The following is a 26,480-nucleotide window of genomic DNA, read 5'->3' on the forward strand; positions in this document are numbered from 1 at the left end:
ATTCCTAACGCTAAATTTCTTCGAAAAACATTTTTTGTTTAATATATTTTCTTGTTTAATGTTGCAAGATTACAAATAAATTTAATTTGCGAGTTTTTAGTCTAGGCATAGTAGTTAAGATTAGCTTTCTTTTTGGACTGCACCTCCATGATAGCATCCATAAAGTCCTCATGCGTCACCGATGTAGCCGAGCGCCGCAGAGCAATCATGCCCGCCTCTACACAAACAGCCTTGCATTGTGCGCCATTGAAGTCGTCTGTGGAACGAGATAATTCTTCAAAGTTTACATCGTTGCTAACATTCATTTTACGGGAGTGAATTTGCATGATGCGTGCACGCGCTTCTTCATTCGGATGTGGAAATTCGATCTTACGATCCAATCGGCCGGAACGCAATAGGGCAGGATCAAGAATATCGACTCGATTCGTGGCTGCAATCACCTTAATATCGGCAGTTGAGCTAAAGCCGTCTAATTGATTTAGGAGCTCTAACATGGTACGCTGCACTTCACGATCACCGGCTTTCTCTGAATCAAAACGCTTTGTACCAATAGCGTCCAACTCATCAATAAAAATTATAGCGGGTGCCTTCTCCTTGGCCAGCGCAAAGGCATCCCGCACCAGCTTAGCACCGTCACCAATGAACATTTGAACCAGCTGGGGTCCAGCAAGCTTAAGGAAAGTAGACTTCGTTTGGGCAGCGCAAGCACGAGCAAGCAAAGTCTTGCCAGTTCCAGGTGGTCCATACAATAAGACACCTATGAAGAGTTATAGATTATTACATTTATTTCAGTCTAATCATACTGACCTTTTGGTGGATGGATGCCTAGATTCTTGAACTTTTCCTTGTGCGTCATGGGAAGTACCACGGCTTCGATGAGCTCCTGGATCTGTTTATCCAGGCCACCAATATCGGAATACTGTTCTGTGGGGCGCTCATCAACTTCCATAGCTTTAACACGAGCATCGTATTCAGCTGGCAGAGTTTCCAGAATCAGATAAGAGTCCTTATTTACTCCAACTAAATCGCCGGGTTTTAGTTTTTCGGCATCGACCAGGCCAATGACTGGCAAGAAATATGCCTGACGGGTTGAAGTTTTTATAACAGCACATTTGCCTTTGCGTTGGTTGTCCAGCACAGTAACAGAGCCATCATCCTCCTCTTCTTGCGGATCAACATCCAGCAGCTCGATGACATTGGACACCAGATATGGCAAAGTTTTATTAACCTAGAATATATATTTATATACATTAACTTACTGTTTCATATTAGTAAATACACTTTTCATACCTTTATTTTTTCTGTGTTGTCCTTAATTTTCTCGTTTTGTGCTTGAATTTCATGTGTGATCCTCATTACCTCGCTCTTCATTATTTTAATTTCGTTATCCATAAGTCGAGTCCTGCTCACAATCTCATCAGTGGACATTCGCAGCACCTCTTCGCCCAATGATTCCTCGCCATCCTCCCATATTGATTTGTCCTCAAGTGTTTGGGCCATTTTTAGTTAACTTGTTTTAATAACAAACTTTATTAAATAAAACTTATGTTGTGGCTAGTTGGTTTCTTCGCTTTGCCTTTTGAGTCGATGACTTGTAAAATTTCGTGTTTTTTTTCCAACCTTTAACAAGTTTGACAGATACATGTGTTGTACAATCACCAAATGTTATCGATGTTAAAACAATACCAATGCTATTTTGGTATCGATAGTCGATCGTTTTATAGCACTAATATAGGCTTGAAGAGAACGCTTTTTTCTTGTAAAATTTTTTGGCTAACTATAAATCACAATCATATATTTTCATTGCCATGTCCGAAAATAATGGTAAGTGTGATAGCTATGCCACTAGATACCGTTTGTCGTGCGTATGAGTCTTGGACATGTTCCAGAGTGACAGAGGTTTAGCTCGAATGAGCCAATATAAAGTGAAGTTAAAGTCAAATCTTTGCTTGTTCTTGTTGTGTTTTGTAGAGGCGTCGGTTGAATCCAACTGCTTCAGAGGCGGTTTTACTTTGAAGGCATCGCGCCTTGGCGGAGCCGTGCTGCGGCCACCTGTGCTCGGCGACAGTTCTATAATAAGCTCGGCTCTTAGCAATACCAACAGCAACAACAGCTCTACAACGTTAGCCGGTGGAAACGAGAAGACTGATGAAGATGGTATTGTAGGTAATCCGTTTTTACGTGAGCAGAGGGAAGATGAAGACGAAGCTGGCGCCCAAGTGGTGGAGTCCACAGAGAATATTGATAAGGATGACGATGAAATCGATGAGCGGCCGGATCCGCTCTCAATGCTGCGCAACAACGGCATTGAGCGCTCCAACATATTTGCTGCGGCTAAAACAACTTTGCCGCGTGTACAGACAAGTGGATTTATTTTCGGCCAGAATGTGCACGAGCGAGTCGTGGGGGTATGATTTAAATTTAAAAACATTTCTTAGATATACAAATATTAAATGTATTACAGGAAAACGTTAGCACAGAGTCGAATGCAGAAGCTGCATCGTCGGGAACAGTGGAAGCTACCTCATCGCAATTGCTTTTTTCCAGCGTCATTCAGAAGGCTGCCCAATCGACAGACAACAACAGGGAGACGTCTGAAGCAAAGAGCCTCAATGAGGTGGCTCGTGAATACGAGGAGAGCCGTGCACAGAAACGGAAATATGAAGAGGTTGAGACCTTTACCGGCGAGGAAAACGAAATTAATATTGCCGATGTTAGCTGCAAGCTATTTGCATTTGTCAACAGCAATTGGGAGGAGCGTGGACGCGGCAGTTTGCGTCTCAACGATGCCAAGGATGAACGTGATTGTTCGCGCGTCGTCTTTCGCACGTCGGGCAACTTGCGTTTGCTAGTAAACACTAAAGTCTGGGCGGCAATGGTGGCCGAACGCGCCAGCCAGAAATCGCTACGTCTAACTGCCATGGACAACACAGGCACCGTAAAGATCTTCTTGGCAATGGGCCGACCCGCAGACATTGCACAAGTGCACAAAGCGCTGAGTGAGCGTATTTCCAAGCGCAAGCTGACGCATCCAGAGGAGTGCGCGGTGGTAGAAGCCAAAAATGGCATTTCATCTGAAGCCTGTGCCGTCAGCGTACAGCCCGAATCAACAACTAACGATGATGACGAGGATGAGGCAGTGGGCGGTGTAGTTGACTTAATGCCAACCACTGGGTCCAACACAGCCATTGCCGAGGCGGATAGTAATGAGCCCAGCCCAAAGAAGGCGCTCATGCTGGCAGACAGCAGTGTGGATGCAGTCGTGTCAGCGGCAGATAGTGATGCTGATGCAGAACCCAAGGTGCTGGCTGAAGAGGAAGAAGGGGCTTAAAAACACTTGGCCTACGTTTTCGCTCTTTTTTCTCATTATTTTATTTTGTTTCAAATAAAAAAAACACAAATGAAAAACCACAACACACTAAATAAAACACATTGTGAGTTATTATCAATTAATTATAATAATTTATTAATAATTATTATTATTAAAGTAAAATAAATGAAGTTCCGAATTGAAAGCCCGGGCGCAGCGTCTAAAAAAGACATTTATCAATTAAAACATTTCGTGTTTTTCTCGCTTGGCACCCTCTATAGTCTCGTCTACTAAAAAAACCATTGATTTTTAAACTTTAGTCACTAAAACTAGTTCGCTTAAGGAATACTTTTTACAAGTTTTTGCGCTTGCACTAGAAATATGTTTGTAGAAAAAATAGGCTCATTATCGTATGCACACATTGATATATATATATATATATATATATATTAAATACCTATATATATATTTATATATATATACATAGCTATACTCGTATTAACTAAATGGAAATTGCAACAACATTGAATCCCAGACTGCGTTATACTTGATACTAGTTTTAACAATTACAACAAATATGTATACCGCATACGGACACAAAAGGCTTTGGCTTTGGCTTTAAACAATCGCTTAATGCTGCTGCTGAAGTTTGGCCTGGCCAATTGATTAATTACAATTATAATTATAATAATTAATTCAATAAGCATTCGTTTCAACAAAATAATTTTAACTTGAACGCCCCACTCGATCTGAGCGCCTATGTACAGGGAGGTAAAAGTGGCGTCAGTTCTAGCTGATTGTGCTGCAACTGGAGACGGTCACGTTGAGCGGATTGTTGGCGCTGCTTACAGCAATGGATGACCTAAAAGTGAAACCGAACGACAAATAAATTAGTCTTTTACGAAAACGAACATCGCTTATACTCTTACCGATTGTGACGCATGTGACTCTTGACTAGATCGCTGTTAACCAGCGCCGCCATTAGGCTCAGTTCACCGGCCATCACGGTGGCACAGACGATTTGTGCCAGTTTCCGAGCATTGTCGCCGGGGTGGGTGGCATGGGCGCCGCGCACGCCCAGCAAGTCGAGGCAGGCACCCTGTCCGGGCAGACCTGTGCCTCCGCCCACGGTGCCCACTTCCAGCGAGGGCATGGTGCAGGTCATATATAGATCTTCACTATTCTCGTTCCAGCACTCCATAGCAGTGGAACAATTACTGGATGTGACATTCTGTGCAGGATCCTGACCGGTGGCTAGAAACACAGCGGTGACCATGTTGGCCGCATGCGCATTATTGCCACCAATGCTGCCTGCCATAGCGCTGCCAGACATGTTCTTCAGTTTATTACACTCGACCAGCGTTTTCGCGTCCGTTTTCAAAACTGAACGTAATGTGGCTGCCGATATGGTGCACTCAGTGACTACGCGCTTGCCACGCCCCTTAATCCAATTGATTGCTGCGGGTTTCTTGTCGCAGCAAAAGTTTCCGCTCAACGAAATGATTTGCATGTCGGGAAATTGACGCTTAATGCAACGCAGGGCCATCTCCGCACCCTTGGACACCATGTTCATACCCATGGCATCGCCAGTAAGAGCCACGAAACGTATATACAGTTGCGGACCATCCATGGCTATGTGACATTCTTTCAAACGACCAAACCGAGACGTCGAATCGAACTCTGTCTTGACCACTTTATAGTTTTCATCGCTCTCGATCCACTTCTTGGCTTCGGAGGCACGAGCGACACTAGGGAAGCGTACACAAGGTGCTCGCGTCATGCCCACATCTTCCACCACAGACCGAACGCCGCGCACAGAAAGTGCTTTGCAGCCCCGATTCGTGGATGCCACCAAAGCACCCTCTGTTGTGGCCATAGGCACATAGTAGCTCTCTCCATCCAGCAGCAGTGGGCCTGCATATCCAACAGGTATTGGCACATAGCCCAGGACATTCTCGCAGCAGGCATTCATCACTTTTCGGTAGTCAAAATGCTCATAAGGCAGCACTTCGAGGCGTGACAAGGGCAACTTGGCACGTTCAGCTATTAATTGGCGACGAATGCGTATCCCACGTTCTGCATCGTCCAACACTGACTCAATCTTGTAGAGCGGACAATGAGGTCCTCCTGCTTTGACAATGACAATGATTTCCTCATCACTTAAAACGCTGGCGCCGCCGATGCCATCGGCTTCGTCGGTGGAGTTCAATAGCTTCAGGCATTCCTGAAGTGGACGTGGTGGGCGGGCTGGTGCTCTCAGACGCTGTCGCACGGATACCACGTCGGTTTGAGTGGATGCATTTGTTGAGCTGTGCTCCTCAATACTGAATAGTGGTGTGTGGTTTGGGCTCTGCTTCGGCACTTCCTCCAGTGGCGTAGTCTGAGAAGCCTTCGCCGTGGTCGACTGAGGAAGCTGATTCGGCAGAGTATCCCGATGGTCAAAGAAGATTAGCTTAATCACAAGGGCAATCAAGACAATGAAGATGACTATGTGATCAGCGCTCATTGTTAGCCATCTGAAAAAATAAGATTGGAATCAGTTAAGATTTTATTGATATGGTCACATTCCCATGTTGACAACATACTTGATAATAATATCAGTTATTTCGCCCGATTCTGTGCGATTGTTGTTTACATTCAGATTTAGCGGCGGGGAAAGAGTCTTTTCCACAGCATCGTAGTCGCTGTTGCTGAACACTACCCGACTGTAGATGTGGACTATCATCAAGCCAGTGGTCATGATAAGTTTCACGCGCTGCAGCACTGGATTCGCCTTTTGTTCCTCCTCGGTGAGAGATTTTAGCAACAGCGAGCCTTTAGCGCGCTCTCTCACGGCTGATATATCGACACCATTGCGCGACAGATCAAATATAAGCGAAAGACAGGCGGGGTAGAAGGTCATGAAGACCACATAGTTGACAAGCACCGACAGTACAGCAAACATGCAAAGCACCTCCAGCCGTTGCACACCCGACAATGTACCCACACCCACCAGTAGTACCTCCACAATGGTGTCTAGTGTAATGGTTGGACCCAACAGTTCCAGGCCCCTTGCTATATTCTGTGTGACCTCCGCCTGGCTGCTGCCCGAGAGGGCCAATTGTGCCAATCGACCCGAGTTCGATAAATCGATAACCAAAAGCAATACGAAAAGCGCATCTCTACAAACAAGGAGGTTTATACAGTTAATAAATTGGACTGATTTAACTGCGGTTAACTCACTTGAGATCCGATATATCGCTGCCCAGAAACTTGATAATGGCCGTCGTGAATATGAAACTGGAAAAGAACGTAAAGAGACCGGCAATACCTGCAAACAGAAACAAAAGCAAAAAGTCAGGAGAGCGCACTTGAATTTGAGTTCGAGCTGGGTTCGTCAACTCGTATTAGTAGCAGAGGTCGTTTCACTTAGAGACCGCGTGAGAAATACCGCCAAAAAAATAATAAAAAAAGAAAAAAGGCAGCTAAAATATTGCCCAAACATATCTCAAAATAGTGGCCGTCCAGATAAACAAAGCATATTCTTCAGACAGAAGCTAATCGGTTGTGTCAACACACGCGCCCATAAAATCTTAGAGCCATGACGCAATCCCCAATCAAGTCAGACGCACTTACCTAGCACATATTTGGAGCCGAGCCTATGCAGACTGCAGAACTGATAGTAACAGTAGAGCACCGCTGTACAGCGCACAATGGTCATTAGGATTACATCGGCGGCATTATATTCAGCCTCGAGGCCATCGCAGGATTGTCCCCAGCCATGACAGGGGCGGTGTCGACTCGACGTCGCCGATGACGTTGTGCTGGCAATTATTGGCGGCTGCGTACCACTCGCTGCAGATGCTGCTCCAGCACTGTTAGCTGCAGCAGCTGCAGCCGCTGTCGTTGCACTAGCACTGCTAAGACCATTGGTCGGCTCTACGGTGCTGCCCTTGTCCAAAGTCAGCATGCATGCTGTGATGGTAAGTAGGGCGACTATCACCTCCCAGGGATGCGATGCACAAAATTCGCCATGGGCGCGAAACAAACGTCCAATCATCTTTGCTGCCGCTGCGTTCAGTGAGCTCCTCCAGGTCTCTGGGGTTAACTTGGCCGGCACCACGCTGCTCAATGGTCCAAACACTCCGGCTGGCAGCTGGCACTACTGCGAAACTGCGTCCAAGCGCTGTAATTAAAAGACCCAGAGTAGTTAAATTGCTGTATCATAGAGTAAATCAAGGACTAGAGGACACAGGGCAATCAACTTGCCTGCACCACATAATAGTTGTGCCACCCGAACGAGGGGAACAAATTAAACACAAAAACTAAAACAACAAAATTTTTATCGATTGCTATTGACACATTTGGGCGTCCGCCTGGGCCGTTCGTTGGATTTCTTCTCAACATGATAACAAAGAACGAAAAGCCGATATATGTATATATATTCATAATATATAAGTTGGCAGGATTCACAACCAATAAATACCCTACACAAACTGTCTTTGCATTACCAGCAGGTTTCGGTTACAGAAGCTTGAAATTTGATGTTAAGCCTGGTAGTACTGAACAGTAGTCATGTTAAGCCATTGATAGCAAGCGACCCGCTATGTGAGTTAACATAACAAACCTCTGTTGTTTTGCTACTACCAAATAGATTGGGATGTTAATGTAATATTTACTTTTTGAAAAAAGCTAACGTGACTCGCTGTCAACAACAAAATTATCATATATGTTAATCAAATTATGTCGCTGATTCGCCTTTTGCTCATTCAAAAATAATAATCCAAAATTCGCGCATAAATTAATAGAAATGTTATTAATTGTAAGCAGAGCAAATTTTGCATTGTTATATTTACTTTTATTCTTATTCAAATTTAGTAAACACAATTTAAAATTTTTAGCTGACTTTTGCTTTCAGTGAAGCTTAATCTAAACAAAATTTATTAGAACTGCTCCATTTTTCATATTTTTATTTTTATTTTTAATAACTAACAGTGTCTTAACATAACAGGCCTGCGCTTAATACACCCCTCTTCTCAATGGAAAGCTGGGTATGCGAAATAAAACTTGATGCTCTGGTTATTACACTAAGCTGCTTTAATCGCGTCCTTGGACAAGCATTGTGCGTATAGTTTGCCAATATACGCGTGTGTATGGTTGTATGTGTATAGAATGTCTGTAGGTAGGCTTTTGCCTTTGGGTTTACCTTTCGCCTACCGCCTGCCCACTGATTGATGGCATAAGCCAGTGCGGCGCCTACAATGCGATCAGCATATCCGCATGCTTACGCCAGGCATTGCCGACTGAACGGCTGCAGCTGCCCGAGTTAATAAAGCCAGCAATGCGATTTGCTCGCTACTTGGCACTAAGCACTTGGCTCTGGATACAAATCTCACTGAACGATCGCACGCAACGTGCCCAGCATAGGCAAGCATCCTCTCTAGCAGGCGCCATAAATATTCAAAAGTCTGCCTGTGCCTACGTCTGTCGCCGAGTTTGAGTTATGCGATGCTGGACTCTGATTCAAGTACCGTTGCTAATCGTGCCAGCCATAAAATATATCTTTTTTTACTTTAAGAAAAGGAACGAGCCATTTTTCTGGGTTGTGTAACTCGAAGCCTCTGGTCATAAACTATGACTACTGCAGTTGCGCTTCCATTCTCTGAGAACTGTTTGAATATCCATGAAAAAAAAAATATATATATATTAATATATATATATATATATATATATATATATATATAAATATATATACATACATATGTTGCATTTTGGGCATCGTATGGGTGTTCACTCACTGGCACTGGCTCTGGGGTGCAATAGAGTTGTGGCGATCGTTAAAATTGTTGGGTATAAACAATGATCTCATATAGATACAGAATGTATTTTTTTCGTCTTCATTTGCTCTGGCTAAAATAAAATTCAATGTAATTGTCCGATGCTATTTCCAGCTACTACGGGGAGCACAAAATTTTATGGCAAAAGTCAACCATAACAGAACGCCTCAGAGGCCATGGATGAAAGAGTAGATCAAGATCATGATTACACAAAGCTAAAATCTGAGTGCAACATATGTACGCGCATTTAGGAAATATTTTATGGCTACGGCACCTTGAAGTGAGCCAAGAATCTGTATGTTTTCTAGTCTGATGCATTGTTACAAAGCCCGCTTTTCCAAGCAAACGTCAAATCTGATAGAATTTCAAGTTAAAACTTAAAAAGTTCTAACCTTTCCTAGCTAAACATATATTTAATAATTACCAAATAAGTTATGTGTCTATTATCATTTAATATATTAGACTTTCGGTGGATAAATTTTACACTTAAAAGCCAGCCGAAGATTTGTGACTAATGCTTTTATTTAAAATGGGAAATAATTTATGTACATATATTGTACTCAACAATTGTGTTCATGAATTTTATGGTTGACGTAAGCTGAGAACTTAAGTCAACAGCAATAAAAAGATTACTTGAATCGGTGAGCAGAGTAAAGACCTTAAGAGCTTTCTAGGCCCATTAAAAAATTTTGCAATTAGAGTTATATATGGAACTTCTCTTATGTATATCATTAAAGTTGAGTATTTTATCAAAATATTACAACTTTCCAGTTGTAGAAATTGCCACAAAATATATTAAATCTGCAGTGCTGTATGATTTGTAATCTTTTTTAAATATCTAAATAATAGTGGTCATGCCCTTCACAGCAATTTATGGGATTTTTTTTTATGACGGGTAATTAACATTTTAAAAAGAATTCGCGAGGCTCGAAGTACACATGGAGATGGCAACCAGATCAAATATTTACATACCGTCAAATGATTCGAATCTTTCGCTTTGTATTTAAAAGCTTCGCCTCGCTCAGCTAAGTAAGCTAATGTCAAAGCTAATAAGTCACGATTATGTCTATTATGTTGTGAATTTACATAATATTAATGGATAAATTAAAAGTATACAGTTGTTCTATATAATCTATTGAAAACTTTCTTAACACGTGAATTAGATTGGAGATAAGAGACTTGACCCTATGACCTCGACTTGGCGTACTTAACTACTTTTATCAATATGAGGAACAATAAAATTAAATCGACCAATTTCAGTTTCCTGCCTTGAAACTCATCGCATATAATTAAACTGATAATGATGATGATAATAATGACTCTGAGGACAATAATGATGTTGAGCTGAGGGGCAAAATTTGCAATAGTGGAACAGATGAGCAAATAAAAACAAACATTTCAAATTGCTGCTTGTTTTGTTCTGCCGTTCAAAGTGCATCAAGTTGATGTTAAGGCTCTTGACAAGAAATGAGAAGTGTGAATGATAATTGCAAAATAGTTTTGAAAAAGTAATTACCATTTCCATACGAATGTTTATTTTGAGAAAATGAAAAAAGCCAACAGCTATAACCATAACAATAACAATAATAAGAACAACAACAACGTAGACAAGAATAGTCCGGCCAGGGCGCCGCTGTGTGGATAAACCAGTGAATGGCGAAATGTTAAATTTAGCGATGAAATTGTGGCAACTGGAGAATCTCAAATAGTGTTGCTATCCATGCTTGTGTTCGTGTTGCTTACGTATGTATGTGTGTATGTGCCTTGCATTGTTTTGCAGGCTTTTTCGTTTACATTTGAAAAGCACTCGCCAAACGGAAATGGCGCTCGACCTCAACCTTACGAAAGTAGCCCGCGGCAGACAGCTGTGTGTGAGAGAAAGGGACAGAATAGAAGCCGCTATGTTACACAGAGAGTAAGCGCAATAGGAGAAACTCGCACAACAAAAGCAGAGGCTGGTCAAAGAAGAAGAAAAGAACTTAACAGAAAGAAAAAACTTAACAGAAACAATGAGCCGCAAGCAACGAAAAATAACAGATCCACAGACCAGAGACCAATTGGGCCATTGTTTTTTGTACATGGGTGTATACATACATGCTTACATACACATAAATAGCCACAATTTGGTTTTTTCAAAAAAAAATTCTGAGAAAATTTCAGACAGTGCTCATATATAGCATTAACAGGCTTTCCCCGCGCCAATTATGCCAATTGCTGGAAGCCTGGCTAATTAAGATGCAACAAGTGCGCCAAGTGCTACCAGGAAAACATAAAGTGAATCATTTTTAAATATTGACAAAAAAATTCCATGCTCATTTTATATTGTTTTTGTCGAAAATGATTTATATGATTAACATAGGGCTGTTAATTGCGAGCGATAAATTTAGTTTTGAATCATCAATTGGCCAAAATACGAATAAATATTCTGCATATATTAATAATTATATTATATATTTTATAACTTTTCTTATATACAGATTTATTTATATATATAAATATAAATATATTTTAGTTGAATTTGAATATTTCTTGGAACTAAGTGTCGGCACGGATTTTTGGAAAATTCCCAAATACCGGAGCAAAGTCCAATGCAAATTTGTAGCAATTAGCGCCTCAAATAATTTGTTGTTATTTATATCGTGATATTGTTTTGGTTCATATTTTAAAATTCGATTGGGTTTAGTTTTTATCATGCGGACTTTTCTGGATTAGTCTACCCACTGCTTGAAATATCGTTGCTAATTCTGCAGTGAAATTCGTATTGAAAAAATTCAATTCGATTTTTCAAATTATTGAGATTTCGAAATCATGCGCCCGATCAAATATTTCCTATCTAAACAATGACCTAAGCAAAATTCAGAATAATATTTTGTTTATATTGATTGTATCGCAACAAAGTGCCTTAAGTGAAAAACATGAGTTTGCATTAATTATAATACTTTGTATTTATTTTTATAATTTTCTATTTTAATTTTAAAAATATTTCCCTCAAAAATGCAAATTTATACTGACAGAAACCCTTTTTGGCAATATATAAGCTAGAGATGGATGCACAATGGAGGATAAGTATATGAGCACAAAAAGCAAACTCCATCTTCGAAAATTAAGTTTCTCCTAGTTTCGTTAGATGTATACATGAGGTAACAAAATATTATTGGAGAACAAAAAATGAAAAAAGTTATCGATAGCAAGAATATATTTTTAAAATGGAACTCTTATAGATAGACAGGTCCCTAGGCTGTTCATAATCATCAAGAATTTACTCATCAAATTATAACCAATTCAACCACGCCCAATACCTATTAGATACATTTTAACAGATTTTCAACGATGTTCAGGCTATAAATATACATCAGTTTTTATCAATCTGAATATAGACTCCAGCAATAAAAAGAGCCAGAACAAAAAAGTGACTCAATTATTTTTCTTCTTATGACCATTTTTGTGGTCATAAAGAAAAATGAAATTAATATTTCTCTGAAAAATTGGTTTGTTTCTTTGGCATACTGCAGACATAAATTTCAATTGTGATTTCTTTTTGTTCAAACGAATTCTTTAGAAGTTACACAAACTGTGTGCAGATTTTCGACACATTTCAGTTGCTGTAGAAGAGATTCAAATTGGTTTGCTTAAAGCTATTTAAACAGATGACAGATGAACAGAAACAAGTGAGAGTGCTATATTGAGGAGTGATAAAGAGATAAGGTATCAAAAATCGTAATAGTAATCTAAAAAATCTGTAGACAGGATTAGATCGACTCACCTCGGCGTGCTGATCAAGTATATATAGAGTTTATGGAATTTACCAAGCATTTATCTACCTGTTCCATATATTTTCCCATTTATCATTATACTCTGAATTCCCTTTTTAATGAATTCAGCGCATAACAAGGATAATGAAGGTCGAACGGAAATTTAATAGAGTTAACTTTTGTTTTCATATTTTCATTGTGTCATTGTTCTTGTCATCTACAGTTGCAATTTTAATTAAGAATGCATTAATGCCAATCAGCATTAAATAACTTATATAATCCACATCGACATAAGCTTATTTGTTGCAGAGTTCGCTGTGTTTTGAGCGAAATTCAATAATTAATGTTGTAAGGTCAATTTAATGGCATATTTAATGTCAAATACTTGTTTGCAAATAAATCGTATCATCAAATAAAATAGTTTCAGAAATAGCTAAAAATATTAAAAGAACAGCTCTGTACTGAAATCGGCTAAATTCTCAGCACTGATAGGGGTGCTAAAGTTCGCAATGGTCAAATGACGTTAAGGAATTAGTCACGCTGTGCCATGGTATATTTTGTTTACCCTGAGCAAATTTAAAATGATTTAAACCTGGCATATTGGTTTCTTGTTAACATATGTAACATATAGAAATAGGTATATTATAGAACAAAAACAAAAAGCTTAGTTTAGCTGTGTCTGCCTATCTGCACTAGACTACGTTACACTAATATGAGATCCGCTATGACAAGGTCATGAATATATATAAGCTGGAATGCTTTACTAGTGCTCAGGGTATCTCCTAGTCGGATAGTCTTGCTTGTTTATATATCACAACTTTTTTACATACATTTGTCGTTTGTTCCGATAAGACGATAATGCTATTGCTCGAGTGAGAAAACGTAGACAGAACACAATTTCAAACATAACATGAATTTAGCTTGGGGGAAATTAGTTTCATGATGAATTGTTGCCATTGATAGAATTTTATTTTTTTTTATAAGAGTGCTGCAATGCAGTTGAATACAATATTTATATACACATATATATGAACAGTTATGTGATCATTTTGATAGCAGTCGATGAATTTTGGTTGCGGTATGAAAGTTGCTCTATTTCCAGCTAAGAGTTTGCTCTACTTTTTTTGTACATCAATGGCATGAAAATAGTTCAAATCGTTAGATAATAAACAATGTCAATGCCACCTTATAGCATGTGCGTGCACAGACTGACGTACCTATGTACGAATTAGAGAGCAGGTACATAGTATTCGAGATAAGCTAACTAACATAGCTGGCATTCAACTGTATAAACTCGCTTCTCGGCCATTGAATTGATTGCTGAAAGTCGCTTCTTTTGTAGCTTTCCCCCAACCAGCCATGTCAACAGCTACGCACTATTCCAATTAACATGGTCGGCAGCTAGTTTGCCAGATAAAATATCTAACTAATTAATACCACTTAGTCTGTCACAACTGCAATATCAAAAAAATAAAAGACCAAAATGAAACTGGTTCAGATCACTCAGCGCATTAAACATGATTGAAAAGAAGATTAATGTGCGGACAATAAACGAAACGTTTCACAAAACACAAAAAATGATTACCAAAAGAAACCTATTTGTATACCCCTTACTTATTATATGCCTCAAAGCGGTCATATTAGACAGTTGGTAATAATTGATAAAGTTAATTAGTTTAATGAGTTGCATAAGTCACTTGACATTGATTTACTTTTGCATAATATTTGCATAACGATTATTGAAATATGAATATATATTTAACTGTTCATTAGCTTAATATTTGTTCAGCATTAGAAATGAGATTTATTCTCTTTTTACTGCCCAGGTAATTTTGCTAAGCAATAATAAACAAACGGACTAAACTTTTCCACTGCTTTTTGACATTTTATTACTATAATTCAGACTCATTAGATTTCGCTACTCGAAACAGTTTAAACTAATTCTTGTTCTTGAGTGTCATAATAACTTTGTTGGTCTCTATTATTTTATAAATATTTTTTTATATATATGTATAGAATATTATATTATTATATATAATATATTATGATATCCGAGAACAAGAATTACTTCATTTATATATATATATATATATATATATATAATATTTAACAAACTTTCTGTTATGCTCAGGCTCGATATCTAGAACTATAAAGTCTATCGACAGGGTACCTAAAAGTCGAGCAATTTTTTGCCTTCGTCTTTTCTTTTTTTGGGTATTTTTCAGCTTCTTTTGAGGCGAATGTCTATGTAATTTACAAGTTTCTGAAGAAAAGTAAAAGTTGTCGTTAATGCCAGCAACGCCAACAGCAACAACCTCTACAACAACAGCAGCAGCAGCTACAAAAAATATCTACCAAATAAATAAATTCAATAAAAACAGTTTTACTTTCTACCGAAAATGCGAATACCGCTAATTTGTATGCAATCAAAGTCAGGAAAAACTTTAAGCGCCAAAAAGCAGCTAAAACTGAAATCAGAGCCCACACATACGCTTACACACGCTGGTTATAATTTGCATTCAAATATATCTGCTGTAAGAGATTTATATGTGTATATGCAAATTTTACATATCGTTAAAACTTTAGATGCTCGAATCACTTCAAAAGATTTCTGCGGCAGTGAGCCAAAAAGTTTTACAAAGCAAACAATTTCCAATTAAAAGACATCAAGTTGTAAACCTCTTTTTTATGCTGGCCAAAACAGAACAATGAGCTAAAACGAGCTGAATGTCGCGCACGACAACCGACAAGCGACGGACGACACGTGTGCCAAAAGCCTTCAATATGAAGGGAGAGCATCGTTTGATAAATATCGTTTCGGCCATGTTAATGGAAGCCAGTTTGGGGCGTAAATGAAGATATTGCCTTCAGCAGCATCATCATCATCGTCATCAAGTTTATGATTCAAATCGAAGTTGGTCCAACTGAACGTATTTGACATTGACCCAAATGCAACGACCATTTATTGATTTTATTTGATTTTATTTGTTCAGATTCAGATCGCTGAAGACCAAACAAAACACAAAAGAAACACCGCTTACATTAACGATTATCCAATAAACAGGAACTAAAAAATAATAATAATATAGAAAGTTTTGGCAACGGCGACCAAAGAGTTAAGTTTGATGCTGAAGGTGCTAAGTTCAACAAATTTAAATAGGGAATATCAATACTTCAATATTAATGCAGAAAGTGAGAGTGGAGAAAACTTAAAATTAAAAACTAAAGCAAAAAAGAAATCTATAAACAACTTTAAATTTAGATACAAAATAAAAGTATCTAAAAAATATAGTCATCTGAGAGAACTACCAATATTGATTCGAGGAGGCTGCGCACAGACGGACGTAATGTTCTTTCAGATATTTATAAAAAATATAAAATTTTACGATGATCAAATATTCATCTTCATCTTGTGAAACAAATAAAAACAGAAAGTGATTTAAATATTGACGGCTCTTTCACTTCACTTGAGCAAGACCCACATCAGTCTCTTACATTGTGACGTAACTATGACGAACTTTGCGAAAGGATCTTGATCTACATTCGATACAAAATACAAGAACTGAAGCCGCTTGACCATTTAAAGAGTCAACAGCAACTTGACGACCTCGAAGCAAACATTGAACGTGAAATTGCTGCTGCATCAGGCAACTTGCGTGAAAAATTGATCCAACATTTCAACATGCCATGGCAAAGAAATTGAATTTCATTTATTTTGTAATCAAGTTAACTCATCGATATCTCAAATGTTTTCCCTTTTATCAGCATCACGAAAAATTCGCTCTTAGATATGTAATATAAAAGCCGTAAGCTGACGGCAATATAAATTAGGTTTGTCAATATTATTAATATGATAGAAAACATAAATCAAAAGATCTATCAGAGTAGATAATAGATTAAAAAAAATAACAAATTATATAAATATATATATGATATACTTTCAAATTTCAATTTCAAATTTAATCCATGCCAACTTGTTTAACTAGTCAAAGGGTACTTGGTATAGAGTATGGCCATGACAGCTGTAAAGTTCGACTTCGAACTTGAACAAATGTTGAGTAAAACAAATGGAGTATGCGAATTTCATTTCAAGTGCATAATACAGGCAGTTTGAAGGCAATCAATTTGGCTTCCGAGTCTAAGCGTCTGTAAGTGTAGTCTGAACAGGTCTTCGGGTAATTGGCTGGCAACGCCGGTTAATTGCCCATTAACACGAGTCGGGACATGAATATGTATGCACATTTATGTCTAAATGCAAGCTTATAAAAATCTTTGTTAACAATTTAAGCAATCGGAGGCTATAATTAACAAAGACCATAATTGAAATGCGCTAGCCCAAGGCTGATGCGGCACGGCACGGCACGCGTGGCCAACTGATCCGAGGCACGCCTTGAGATTTTAAAAATAGCATACGATGCTATACGATGCGATTCACATCGGCTTCTGGCGCCGATATGCAATCACGCTAAGTAATGCCAAAGCTGCCTTCATGCTCGGTTAGCTCGGTTTAGTTTGCCGCACCAAAGCTCTTAACAAAGCTTGCAAAACACTTTAAACATCCTTCTAATCGCACACGGTTACCCATCGAATCATCAGCTAACTACCTACACATACCACAAACTTGCACACTCGCACACATACCACACGTCATCATCATGCTCATCATTGCCCTATCATCGTAATCATCATTAATGTTGCCATGGCTCGTAAAATCGTTGAGTTTTCCCTCTGCTGTCAGCTTCAGTCTTGTAAATTCCAATTTTAATTTTGCATGCAGAAAAAGTGAACAACAAAACATAACTAACCGACTTAAATACCCTGTAATCACTTTAAATTCTCATTATATTCACAATGTTATCGTTTGAACTCATTGAACACAACTATATCCTCATTTAACATTCGCTGTTCAAATTTGCTTCGTATCATCGATAACTTTTTAATCGATTAGAAGCGCAATCAAACTGCAGTTTTGAATCTTCAGCCTACAAATTTGAATAGAAGCCTTTTTTCGGCTACTTGCCAATGACTTCAAGAGATAAGAATAAAAGAATATATAAATTAAATAATTTTTGAGTTGAGTGAAAATTTCTGTTTAATTCCCATTTTTATATATAATAATTGATCAGCTTAAGACATATATCTTTTGTGGCCTATATATTTCGGTGTATGTTTTTGTTTTTAATAAATTATATTTTGTTTACATTTGAGCGAAAAACCGTTTACCATATACATTGATAACTGTTTACTGATTGAAATCCCCAATCAGCCCATTTGTTATTGTAGGGTATATGAAGGAGCATCGCCAACGCCATTCAGTCACTGATATTTGCCGGATGCAATTTCAAATTTCAATCACATTCATATTACACGGCTGCATGCTCGCTGAGGATTAGGTGGAGAGCAGAGCCCACCCACGCCCAGCTCCTGCTTAATACAAATTGATTCGTGTGGGCTAAATTGAATGGTTGCTGGGATTAGGGTATGGCATAGACCGACATAAAAGTGTTAACCGAGGAGAGTGCGCATATTTGAAAACACACACAAAAACAATAACAATTCGAAAAGAAATCGAAGAAATTCTAGAATAAACTTTTCGATACTCAAACGCTGCTAGAGAAAATCACATGAGTCATGTTTTAGCGAATCATGGCGAATAACGTATAGCGAATCTTTCCTAGAATTGAGAAAAGCTTTAAAAAATACATGTTTCACATCGACTCTTTAAAGATTACACAGACATTTTACGAATTGGCACGCAAACCACTAGATACATTATGTACATACAGATAAATATAAATAAATAAATATATATATATATATATATATATATATATATATATATATATATATATATATATTTATGTATGTGCTATATACTATGTTGTTTGAGTTCGCGCTAAAAAAAAGCTTCCTCAAACACTTTGTTTTTGGCCAACCCAATATTAGATCATTGCACAGATACTTGAGTATACAAGATATACACTTAAGTATCTTAAACAAATTGATCTGCTGCAATATCGATTGGCATCCGGTGTACATGTAAGTGTATTATATTTTGTAATACTTTTTTGTCTAGTTCTAACTATAAAACATTTCCTTTATCAGTGTAGCTACGCACAAAAGAAATGTTATAATACATAGATATTTTTTGTAGTTATGGCTAGTTATATATATATATATATATACTTTTGCAGATACTTTAGTATACATATATATATATATATACATATATCTATAACTACTTTATGTCATACCCCAAATTTATTAAGAATTTTTCTTTTCAGCCACTTTTCCAGCTAGTTTCAGATACTTTTGTATCTTTCAGATATCCTTGGAAATAAGGCGGAAATCGTTTGTATATTAATAAGGTCAGATACAAGAAAAGTTTAATATATTGCTAAATACTTGTGCTATTTGTTTATTATTGATTCATTTATTTACTTTTAGTTATTTTTTTTTTGCCATGCACTTGGTAGCTTATTGGCATTATTATGACAAGGCCTAACAATAATTGCTGGTTGACTTTGAAGTTTGATTATAAAGCCTATGCGAGGGTCAAATCACTAGTACAGCTATAAATACAAATACAGTATGTTAGTGTGTATAGATCTATATAAATTAATATGTTGCTGGTCCAGCGATGAACTAGGCGTCGGTGGCAGGTCCAGCGTTGATCGGGTATTTATAGTCTTAATCAATAAGTTGCTGGTCCAGCTATGAGCTAGGCGTCGGTGGCAGGTCCAGCGTTGATCGGGTAATTATAATCTTCTTATGATGATTATGTTGGAGGGTTTGACTTCACCCCCTTTTCTATTAACTGGCCTTGTGGCTCAGCAATGATCAGAAATATAACAATTTGATTACGGCGGTGTGCCGGAGTAGTGCGGGTTTATTCTTCAAACTTCAATGCAAAACTGATTTTTAGCTACATAGAATATTTCACTTAAGCTAAGCCAAAACTCGCATCACACCACAATGTCATGGTCGGCAAGCCGACTCAGCAATCTTAGGCAATAACGGAAACTCTTGCAGTAAACAAAAGTATCTGGTTACCGCCGCTGACCATTGCAGTTATAGCGCGCTGATACAAAGTATGCAGTGTCGCAATTGCGAGGGCTGTTTCTTAACTTACGAAACACGCGATAGCGAGGGTTGGTTATAAACTTATGAAATACCCTATATTAAATGTTATGTGTTAACTACTCCCCCTTCAAGTGTAAGGCCGCCCTCGGCCGACCCAATTCCGGCGACGACTTCTCGTAATTGCTTCGCAGACTTCCTTGCGTCGATGAACCGCCAAAGGGTGAGGCCAATGCAGATTAAAGCACAGCATATACCTCCAATGATGAATGCCACACGATAAGCTTGATCAGTTCCGGCGTCTTTCTTGAATTGCTGTATCTCCTCCAAATTACGTTCATTTAAACGATGAAGATAAGGGAGGCTGAGGACATCTTGGCTGGCAGTGATGTTCAGCAAGGGAGAGTTGGCAATGCCCGGGACTCTATTGCGTACGTTGTTGTGGTTGTAAAACAGAGTCCCGTTGATCGCGACTCGGTCCCCGAACGTAATGAGATGCGTGCCGTGTACTTGGATTTCAGTGCCGTTATCCACCTGGATCCTTGCGGACCCGTCGTTAAGAATGATGATTCCATCATCTACGTGGGTGATTATTTCCAGGTTGCTCGGCTGGATTTCACAGTGTGCCGTGCCACCTGCATGGAGCTCTTTGGCACATGAACTCTCTAATGCCAGACGACAAAAGGTGGCTCCAGGTGAAGCGGTGCAACTCTGCAGTGTGTGGGTTTTTCCATCGCATTCGGCTATGACGTTGTCAGGCAATCGCAATATGAAATTCTTGTGAATGACAGGATAAATCGTAATTTTTCTGCAAGCTTGTTTAATATGATTTAAATTCCAAAAAAAAAAAAAAATTTTTTTTTTTTTTTTTTTTTTTTTTTTTTTTTACGTTGGGCGCCAATTAATATGTTGCTGGTCCAGCGATGAACTAGGCGTCGGTGGCAGGTCCAGCGTTGATCGGGTATTTATAGTCTTAATCAATAAGTTGCTGGTCCAGCTATGAGCTAGGCGTCGGTGGCAGGTCCAGCGTTGATCGGGTAATTATAATCTTCTTATGATGATTATGTTGGAGGGTTTGACTTCACCCCCTTTTCTATTAACTGGCCTTGTGGCTCAGCAATGATCAGAAATATAACAATTTGATTACGGCGGTGTGCCGGAGTAGTGCGGGTTTATTCTTCAAACTTCAATGCAAAACTGATTTTTAGCTACATAGAATATTTCACTTAAGCTAAGCCAAAACTCGCATCACACCACAATGTCATGGTCGGCAAGCCGACTCAGCAATCTTAGGCAATAACGGAAACTCTTGCAGTAAACAAAAGTATCTGGTTACCGCCGCTGACCATTGCAGTTATAGCGCGCTGATACAAAGTATGCAGTGTCGCAATTGCGAGGGCTGTTTCTTAACTTACGAAACACGCGATAGCGAGGGTTGGTTATAAACTTATGAAATACCCTATATTAAATGTTATGTGTTAACTTATACACATATGTCTGCATTTCCAGACCAACATCGACAGCAATTACATCTTCGTACATCAAATTCCACATCGAGTGTAGTTCAAACATTGTACGTTTGTGCAATATTTGCGAGACCTTTGGTAGAAACGCCGCCCCGTCGAGATCTGAACAAACATGCATAGAACAAGAGACGATAGAATTATGCACAGAGAGCCACAAGATAATTATATGGAGAGGCAATCTCATCAGCAGCCCTCTACTTTTTTTTCTTTTCTCATCTTCCATCTTGTGTGTATTTCAATATTTGTGCCGCTCATTGCATTCACTTGGCAGACAACAGCAGCTAACTACAGTGAAACCAAACTCTATATTTTGTGTAGTAAAGCGTGAGAGGAAGAGCTGCTATTGAAATACACATTTAATAATGTGAAATTCTCGAACCAAGCATTTGATATATAACATTTAAGTATTATATTTTCTCGTATGAGGTTTGCCCCACTGTGCACTGTGCAGCGACCGCTGTTTGGCCAATGCAAATAACAACATGAACCGCTGTGACGGTGGCAATAAAACATGAGGCAAAAGCATGTGACATAGACAACTTGGCAGCCCCACTAGCAGACACGATGAATGGGAAGTGGGAGCTACAGTGACTGCTCCTCAGTGGTGCGTGGCCCAGTCTGGTGGTGCAAGTAAAAGCCACTTGAGCTGCAAACTTGATTATGCCATATGCCTTACGCCAATACAAAAAATCTAAAACGCGCTCGTTTTCAGTTGCATTTAGTTGTTGTTGTTGTTGTTGTTGCTGTGTTTTTTTGGGTGCGGAATGTTGCGTTGTTGTTCGTGTGATAGTTTTTGATGTCGTACCCAAAAGCCATTAAGAGTCATCAGCATGCATGGCGGTCATCAGCTATTTGGAGTGCCAATTGCACGGCGTATAAAATGCTTTGAGGTTGAGGCAACTGAGCAAATACCTGCCCACCAACAATTGAAGTTGAAGACACCTGGTGAACCCTGAACATGAAAAAATTGAAAGCAACTGGTTTTCCAATGCGTACTGCCGACCTCTTTCACATGGAGCTGGAGCAGCACTAGGAAAAGCTGCCACGAGGCGCGCTTATCTTTAATCAGAGATTTGCATAAGTTGCTCAGCAGACGTTGCGGCTCTAATAATCATAAAATTTAATATGTTTATGGCTAAAACGTGTGTGTGTGTGTGCTGCTGTTGTTTAGGCCTGGCACAGTCGTGTTTATATTTGCATTACAAAGGCATCTTGAGTGCTGCCTCTTCTGGCACTGGCTTTGCCATTGAACTGATTTGATCGAACAACAATTTAATTGCAATTTTTTTATGGCCACCCACAAATGGATACACTGGAAAAAATCAAGTTATCTTCAATTCAATTTTTCCTCTTCTCGAAGAAAGTTCTTTAAAGCAGGGCTACAATTAAGTCTTAAGTCGATTTGAAATCGATTTTAGTCAGTTACAGGAAAACAGACTTTGGTCATAACACTTTCATTTATTTAGTCATATATATTAGATTTTAATTAGGCCTAAATAAGAGGACTATCATTTTGAGATAACGATGGAAATTCACATGGAAGACTACTTGAAATTTACTTTGTCACTTGATTTTATAACCACAGTCAGCCTATGGACTGAACTGGCCTTCGCCTTGGTCTTAGTTAGCTGCTGGACGAGGAAGTTACCTGGTTTTTACCTGTTCGCTTTGAGAGATTTCTTGTCTGATGGGAATCGATTCAATTAGCACATACAGTTTGACTCAGCTAGCTAACTGCGTATATGATGATGATAATGAAGAGGATGATGATGATGTCGCTGTCGCTGATGATGCGAATGAAGATTATGAAATTGCAGCTTGAGTTCGAAATTCGCGCGCACGCGTTTTGAATGCGGGCTTTGCTAATCGCGCAATCAACTGGCACGCATAGCGCGCATATCAAATACAACAACATGACAAATGGAAACACTCACACATACATACACACACGCACACACACACGTACACACATCTATACATATACATAAAAACAGTTGTTACTGACAGCGCTAGCTGAGCGCTCTGCGGTTTTGGCAGGTGGTTGAGGAGAAAGTTACCAACATTGAAACAACTTTTTTTTTTGTTTCGTGTGTTGCCATTGTTGTTGTTGCTCAAACTTAAAGCAGTCCCAAAAAATCAAAAGCTAAACACTCACATAAAAATGCTACCAAGCTATATACATATACGTATATATGTAAATATATAATATATGTATATATTTAAAAATAAAAAAAGTCAGCTGAAGAAGCAACAAAATACGTAAAAAAATTAAGTAAAACGAGGGAAGCGGCGTAAGCGATTATGAAATCGCCGCCAATGGAATTCGAATCAATGTAAATACATACACAGCCGTGCAAGTGTGTGTGTGTGCGTATAGTTATGAGGCATGCGGCTTGACTTTGGCCAAGTCTCCGGCTGAAAAACTCTTTCGCAATATATACGCGCCGAGCATCGAATTGAGGCTTGGGCCTGGCACAGACAACTCCTCAACTTGGACTGGATTGGCCTGTAATTGAATCACACTTACACGCACGTACACACACACAGGCAGCCACATTGACACACACTCATACACTCATGCACACCCTTATGTATATTCAGTTGGTTGGCCACATAACGCACCCAAAGAGGAAGCGACAACGCACTTGACAGAGTTGTTGCCGTTGTTGGAGTAGCTCTTGCTGCAGTTGCAGTTGCTGTTGCGGTTGGCGTTGCAGTTGCCGTTACAGTTGATGCCGCCAGCGTCTCTATGGAATTTTTCACTTTTGCTTTTAATAGCCAGTGTAACAGACAACAGAAAAACAAGAGCAGTCAACATTCGATGGCAACGCAAAGCAAATTGCACTTTAGGAATGTATTTTTTTCATTTATACCCTGTGTGAAGTGCAACTAGTTCGTAAAATTCGTAGATATATTATGTGGAATTTCCGTAAAAACAATTGGGAATCATTTTCATAAGCTATTTAATTTGAAACCCGATATTGTTTAAAACTTTGGGATTGTTAGAAGAATATATTAAGTTTATTTTAAAAAAATTAACTATTATTATAAAACAATTAATTAAAAAAATAATAAAAACTTAATTTAATTACAATTTCGATGTCATTAAATATTCAATTTAAATATAAAACTAAGTAAATTTTTGTTAAAAACTGTTCGGATTTTTAAATGTACTTATACAGACATTATTAACGAATTATAAATCATTTAGTGAGCGTTAAATTATATTAGCGTTTTGGCCTAAAGTAAGTTTATATAAATGAAATCAATTTAAAAATTGTATTATTCACTCGAAATATAGAGTATTTATTAGTTAATCATGAAACAAAGACATGTCACACTTGTACAATATTGTTGTATTTTTATTTATTTATTTTTCATATTTGTGTTGTTTTTTCTTTTCTTTTTATTTGGATATTTGTAATTGCCGCTCTTCACATAACTGTAAACTGAATTCGAAGCAGGCAGACAGGCGGGCAGTTCCGCCCGTCTACGCCAGATGTCGCACGTTTCAATTTGGCGAACGCATAGCCTACTTGGGCTAGGGTACTTTAGCAGGGGCCTGGCCAAGGAAATATCAACTGCGCTGACAATGATTTTGAAAAAGTGGCAGAGACTTTCGAGCACCAGTTCGACAGTTGCAGGAAATGGGAAAAGTTAAGAGCGCAACAGGATACAACATACCGCTCTCACCCTCTCGTTCCCCCTTGTAACAAAATCATTTTCGTCGATGGTAGACAATAGAAATGTGCGTCCTCGACTGCCTCAAGTGCGGCCAGGAAATGCACTTACAATAAGCATGGGCAATAGGCAATAGGGACGCTGAACGGAACATGCGGTGCACATGTTGCGCCCGCAACATAATGGGGCAGGCAAGCGCCACGATAAGTGGCGTAAACAATTGAATGGAATTGGATTGGACAGTTGCATAATAGTTTGCTGCTCGGCCAAAGATTAGCCAATTGATAAGATTCCACTGCAACGCGACAGTACGCACAATTGCTAACAGATCTATAACTAAACATATGGTAAAGAGAACTAACCTCGCTTTTGATATATTCAATATAGATGCTTTCTGTTGCTGGGTGGCTGAACACTTCGATGTGTTTTGTATCTGATGATTGGTCACGGACAAAACAAATGCAAATGAAGCCGCTTATTTCGCTTTCAAGATGAAACGCTGGTGTTTGCCGATTGGCAAAACACACACACCACAAACTAGCTAGCAACTAGTTAAGAGTTTTATTTCCAGTTTATATTGTGGAGCACGTCTTTTTTCGTATTTAAAGCACAAAATCTATTGAGTTATGCGTATAAGTTTTATTTATTTGAACACTTTGCAAACAAATCCACATAATGGTTCGAGTGTGTGTGAAATGTAGTTAATAAATTTTTAACATTTATATAACAATCACACAATCATTAACATGCTATTGCTAGTGCAGACAATTTCGTTTTCTATTTTGTTTAAACAATCAGAGTGTTACTTTTCTTTTCTTTTCGTTTTTTTCCTTTTTTAGATACGGGTGCTCTTTGTAGTTATTACTAGGTGCGCATGAGATTTGATTGTTAAAATAGAACTGCACGGATTTGCACTAGTTGAGTTGGAAGTACTTGCGGTTAAGCTGAATTTAAACTATCTGACGTGTTATATCCTTTATCGTTCACGTTTATAAATGTTTGGAAATACGATTATATTTTTTCCGTGCACCACGACTTTCACGCTCAGCTGTTCTCATTGAACTGAACTCCCCACGCAGTGCCCAACAGCTGTTCGTTCTGTTAACAATGAACAGCTTAACAGTGGCAATTAGATTAACAGTCTCTGCTTATAACATTGCATCGAAAATTCTAAGTTTCTCGCAATCGTAATATATAAAATTTGATTCTTCCTTTAAACGAACGTTACATAAAAATATCGAAGATCGCTGCTAGGCATTTATTTTTATTTACAATTTGATAAGTGATTTCATCTTTTTAAAGTTGAGCGTTGCCA

General features: G+C 38.6%; 3 protein-coding genes across 4 annotated transcripts; 1 reads left to right on the plus strand and 2 right to left on the minus strand.

Annotated features, from left to right (window-relative positions):
* Positions 1 to 5: 5 nt before the first annotated feature.
* Positions 6 to 1,658, minus strand: LOC111602962 (26S proteasome regulatory subunit 6A-B). Its single transcript, XM_023320345.2, has 3 exons — positions 1,291 to 1,658; positions 808 to 1,228; positions 6 to 757 (listed from the first exon to the last, which is right to left on the minus strand). Exons 1-3 carry the CDS (start codon positions 1,498 to 1,500, stop codon positions 102 to 104), a joined length of 1,287 nt encoding a protein of 428 aa, XP_023176113.1. The 5' UTR covers positions 1,501 to 1,658; the 3' UTR covers positions 6 to 101.
* An 83-nt stretch (positions 1,659 to 1,741) lies between these two features.
* Positions 1,742 to 3,439, plus strand: LOC111602955 (ran-binding protein 3). The gene is made up of 3 exons (XM_023320331.2): positions 1,742 to 1,824; positions 1,972 to 2,408; positions 2,465 to 3,439. Exons 1-3 carry the CDS (start codon positions 1,809 to 1,811, stop codon positions 3,329 to 3,331), a joined length of 1,320 nt encoding a protein of 439 aa, XP_023176099.2. The 5' UTR covers positions 1,742 to 1,808; the 3' UTR covers positions 3,332 to 3,439.
* A 562-nt stretch (positions 3,440 to 4,001) lies between these two features.
* Positions 4,002 to 26,222, minus strand: LOC111602661 (3-hydroxy-3-methylglutaryl-coenzyme A reductase). 2 transcript variants are annotated; one of them, XM_023319846.2, is made up of 6 exons: positions 25,528 to 26,222; positions 6,926 to 7,475; positions 6,533 to 6,620; positions 5,896 to 6,471; positions 4,240 to 5,826; positions 4,002 to 4,172 (listed from the first exon to the last, which is right to left on the minus strand). In XM_023319846.2, exons 2-6 carry the CDS (start codon positions 7,347 to 7,349, stop codon positions 4,100 to 4,102), a joined length of 2,748 nt encoding a protein of 915 aa, XP_023175614.2. In that variant the 5' UTR covers positions 7,350 to 7,475; positions 25,528 to 26,222; the 3' UTR covers positions 4,002 to 4,099. The 2 variants fall into 2 exon arrangements, with proteins under 2 accessions (XP_023175614.2, XP_030080805.1); XM_030224945.1 differs by lacking the exon at positions 25,528 to 26,222 and adding an exon at positions 7,801 to 7,955.
* Between the last annotated feature and the right edge of the window lie 258 nt (positions 26,223 to 26,480).

This window comes from Drosophila hydei, unplaced genomic scaffold (assembly GCF_003285905.1).
Source record: "Drosophila hydei strain 15085-1641.00,03,60 unplaced genomic scaffold, DhydRS2 tig00008121-arrow-pilon, whole genome shotgun sequence".
NCBI classification, from domain to species: Eukaryota; Metazoa; Arthropoda; class Insecta; order Diptera; family Drosophilidae; genus Drosophila; species Drosophila hydei.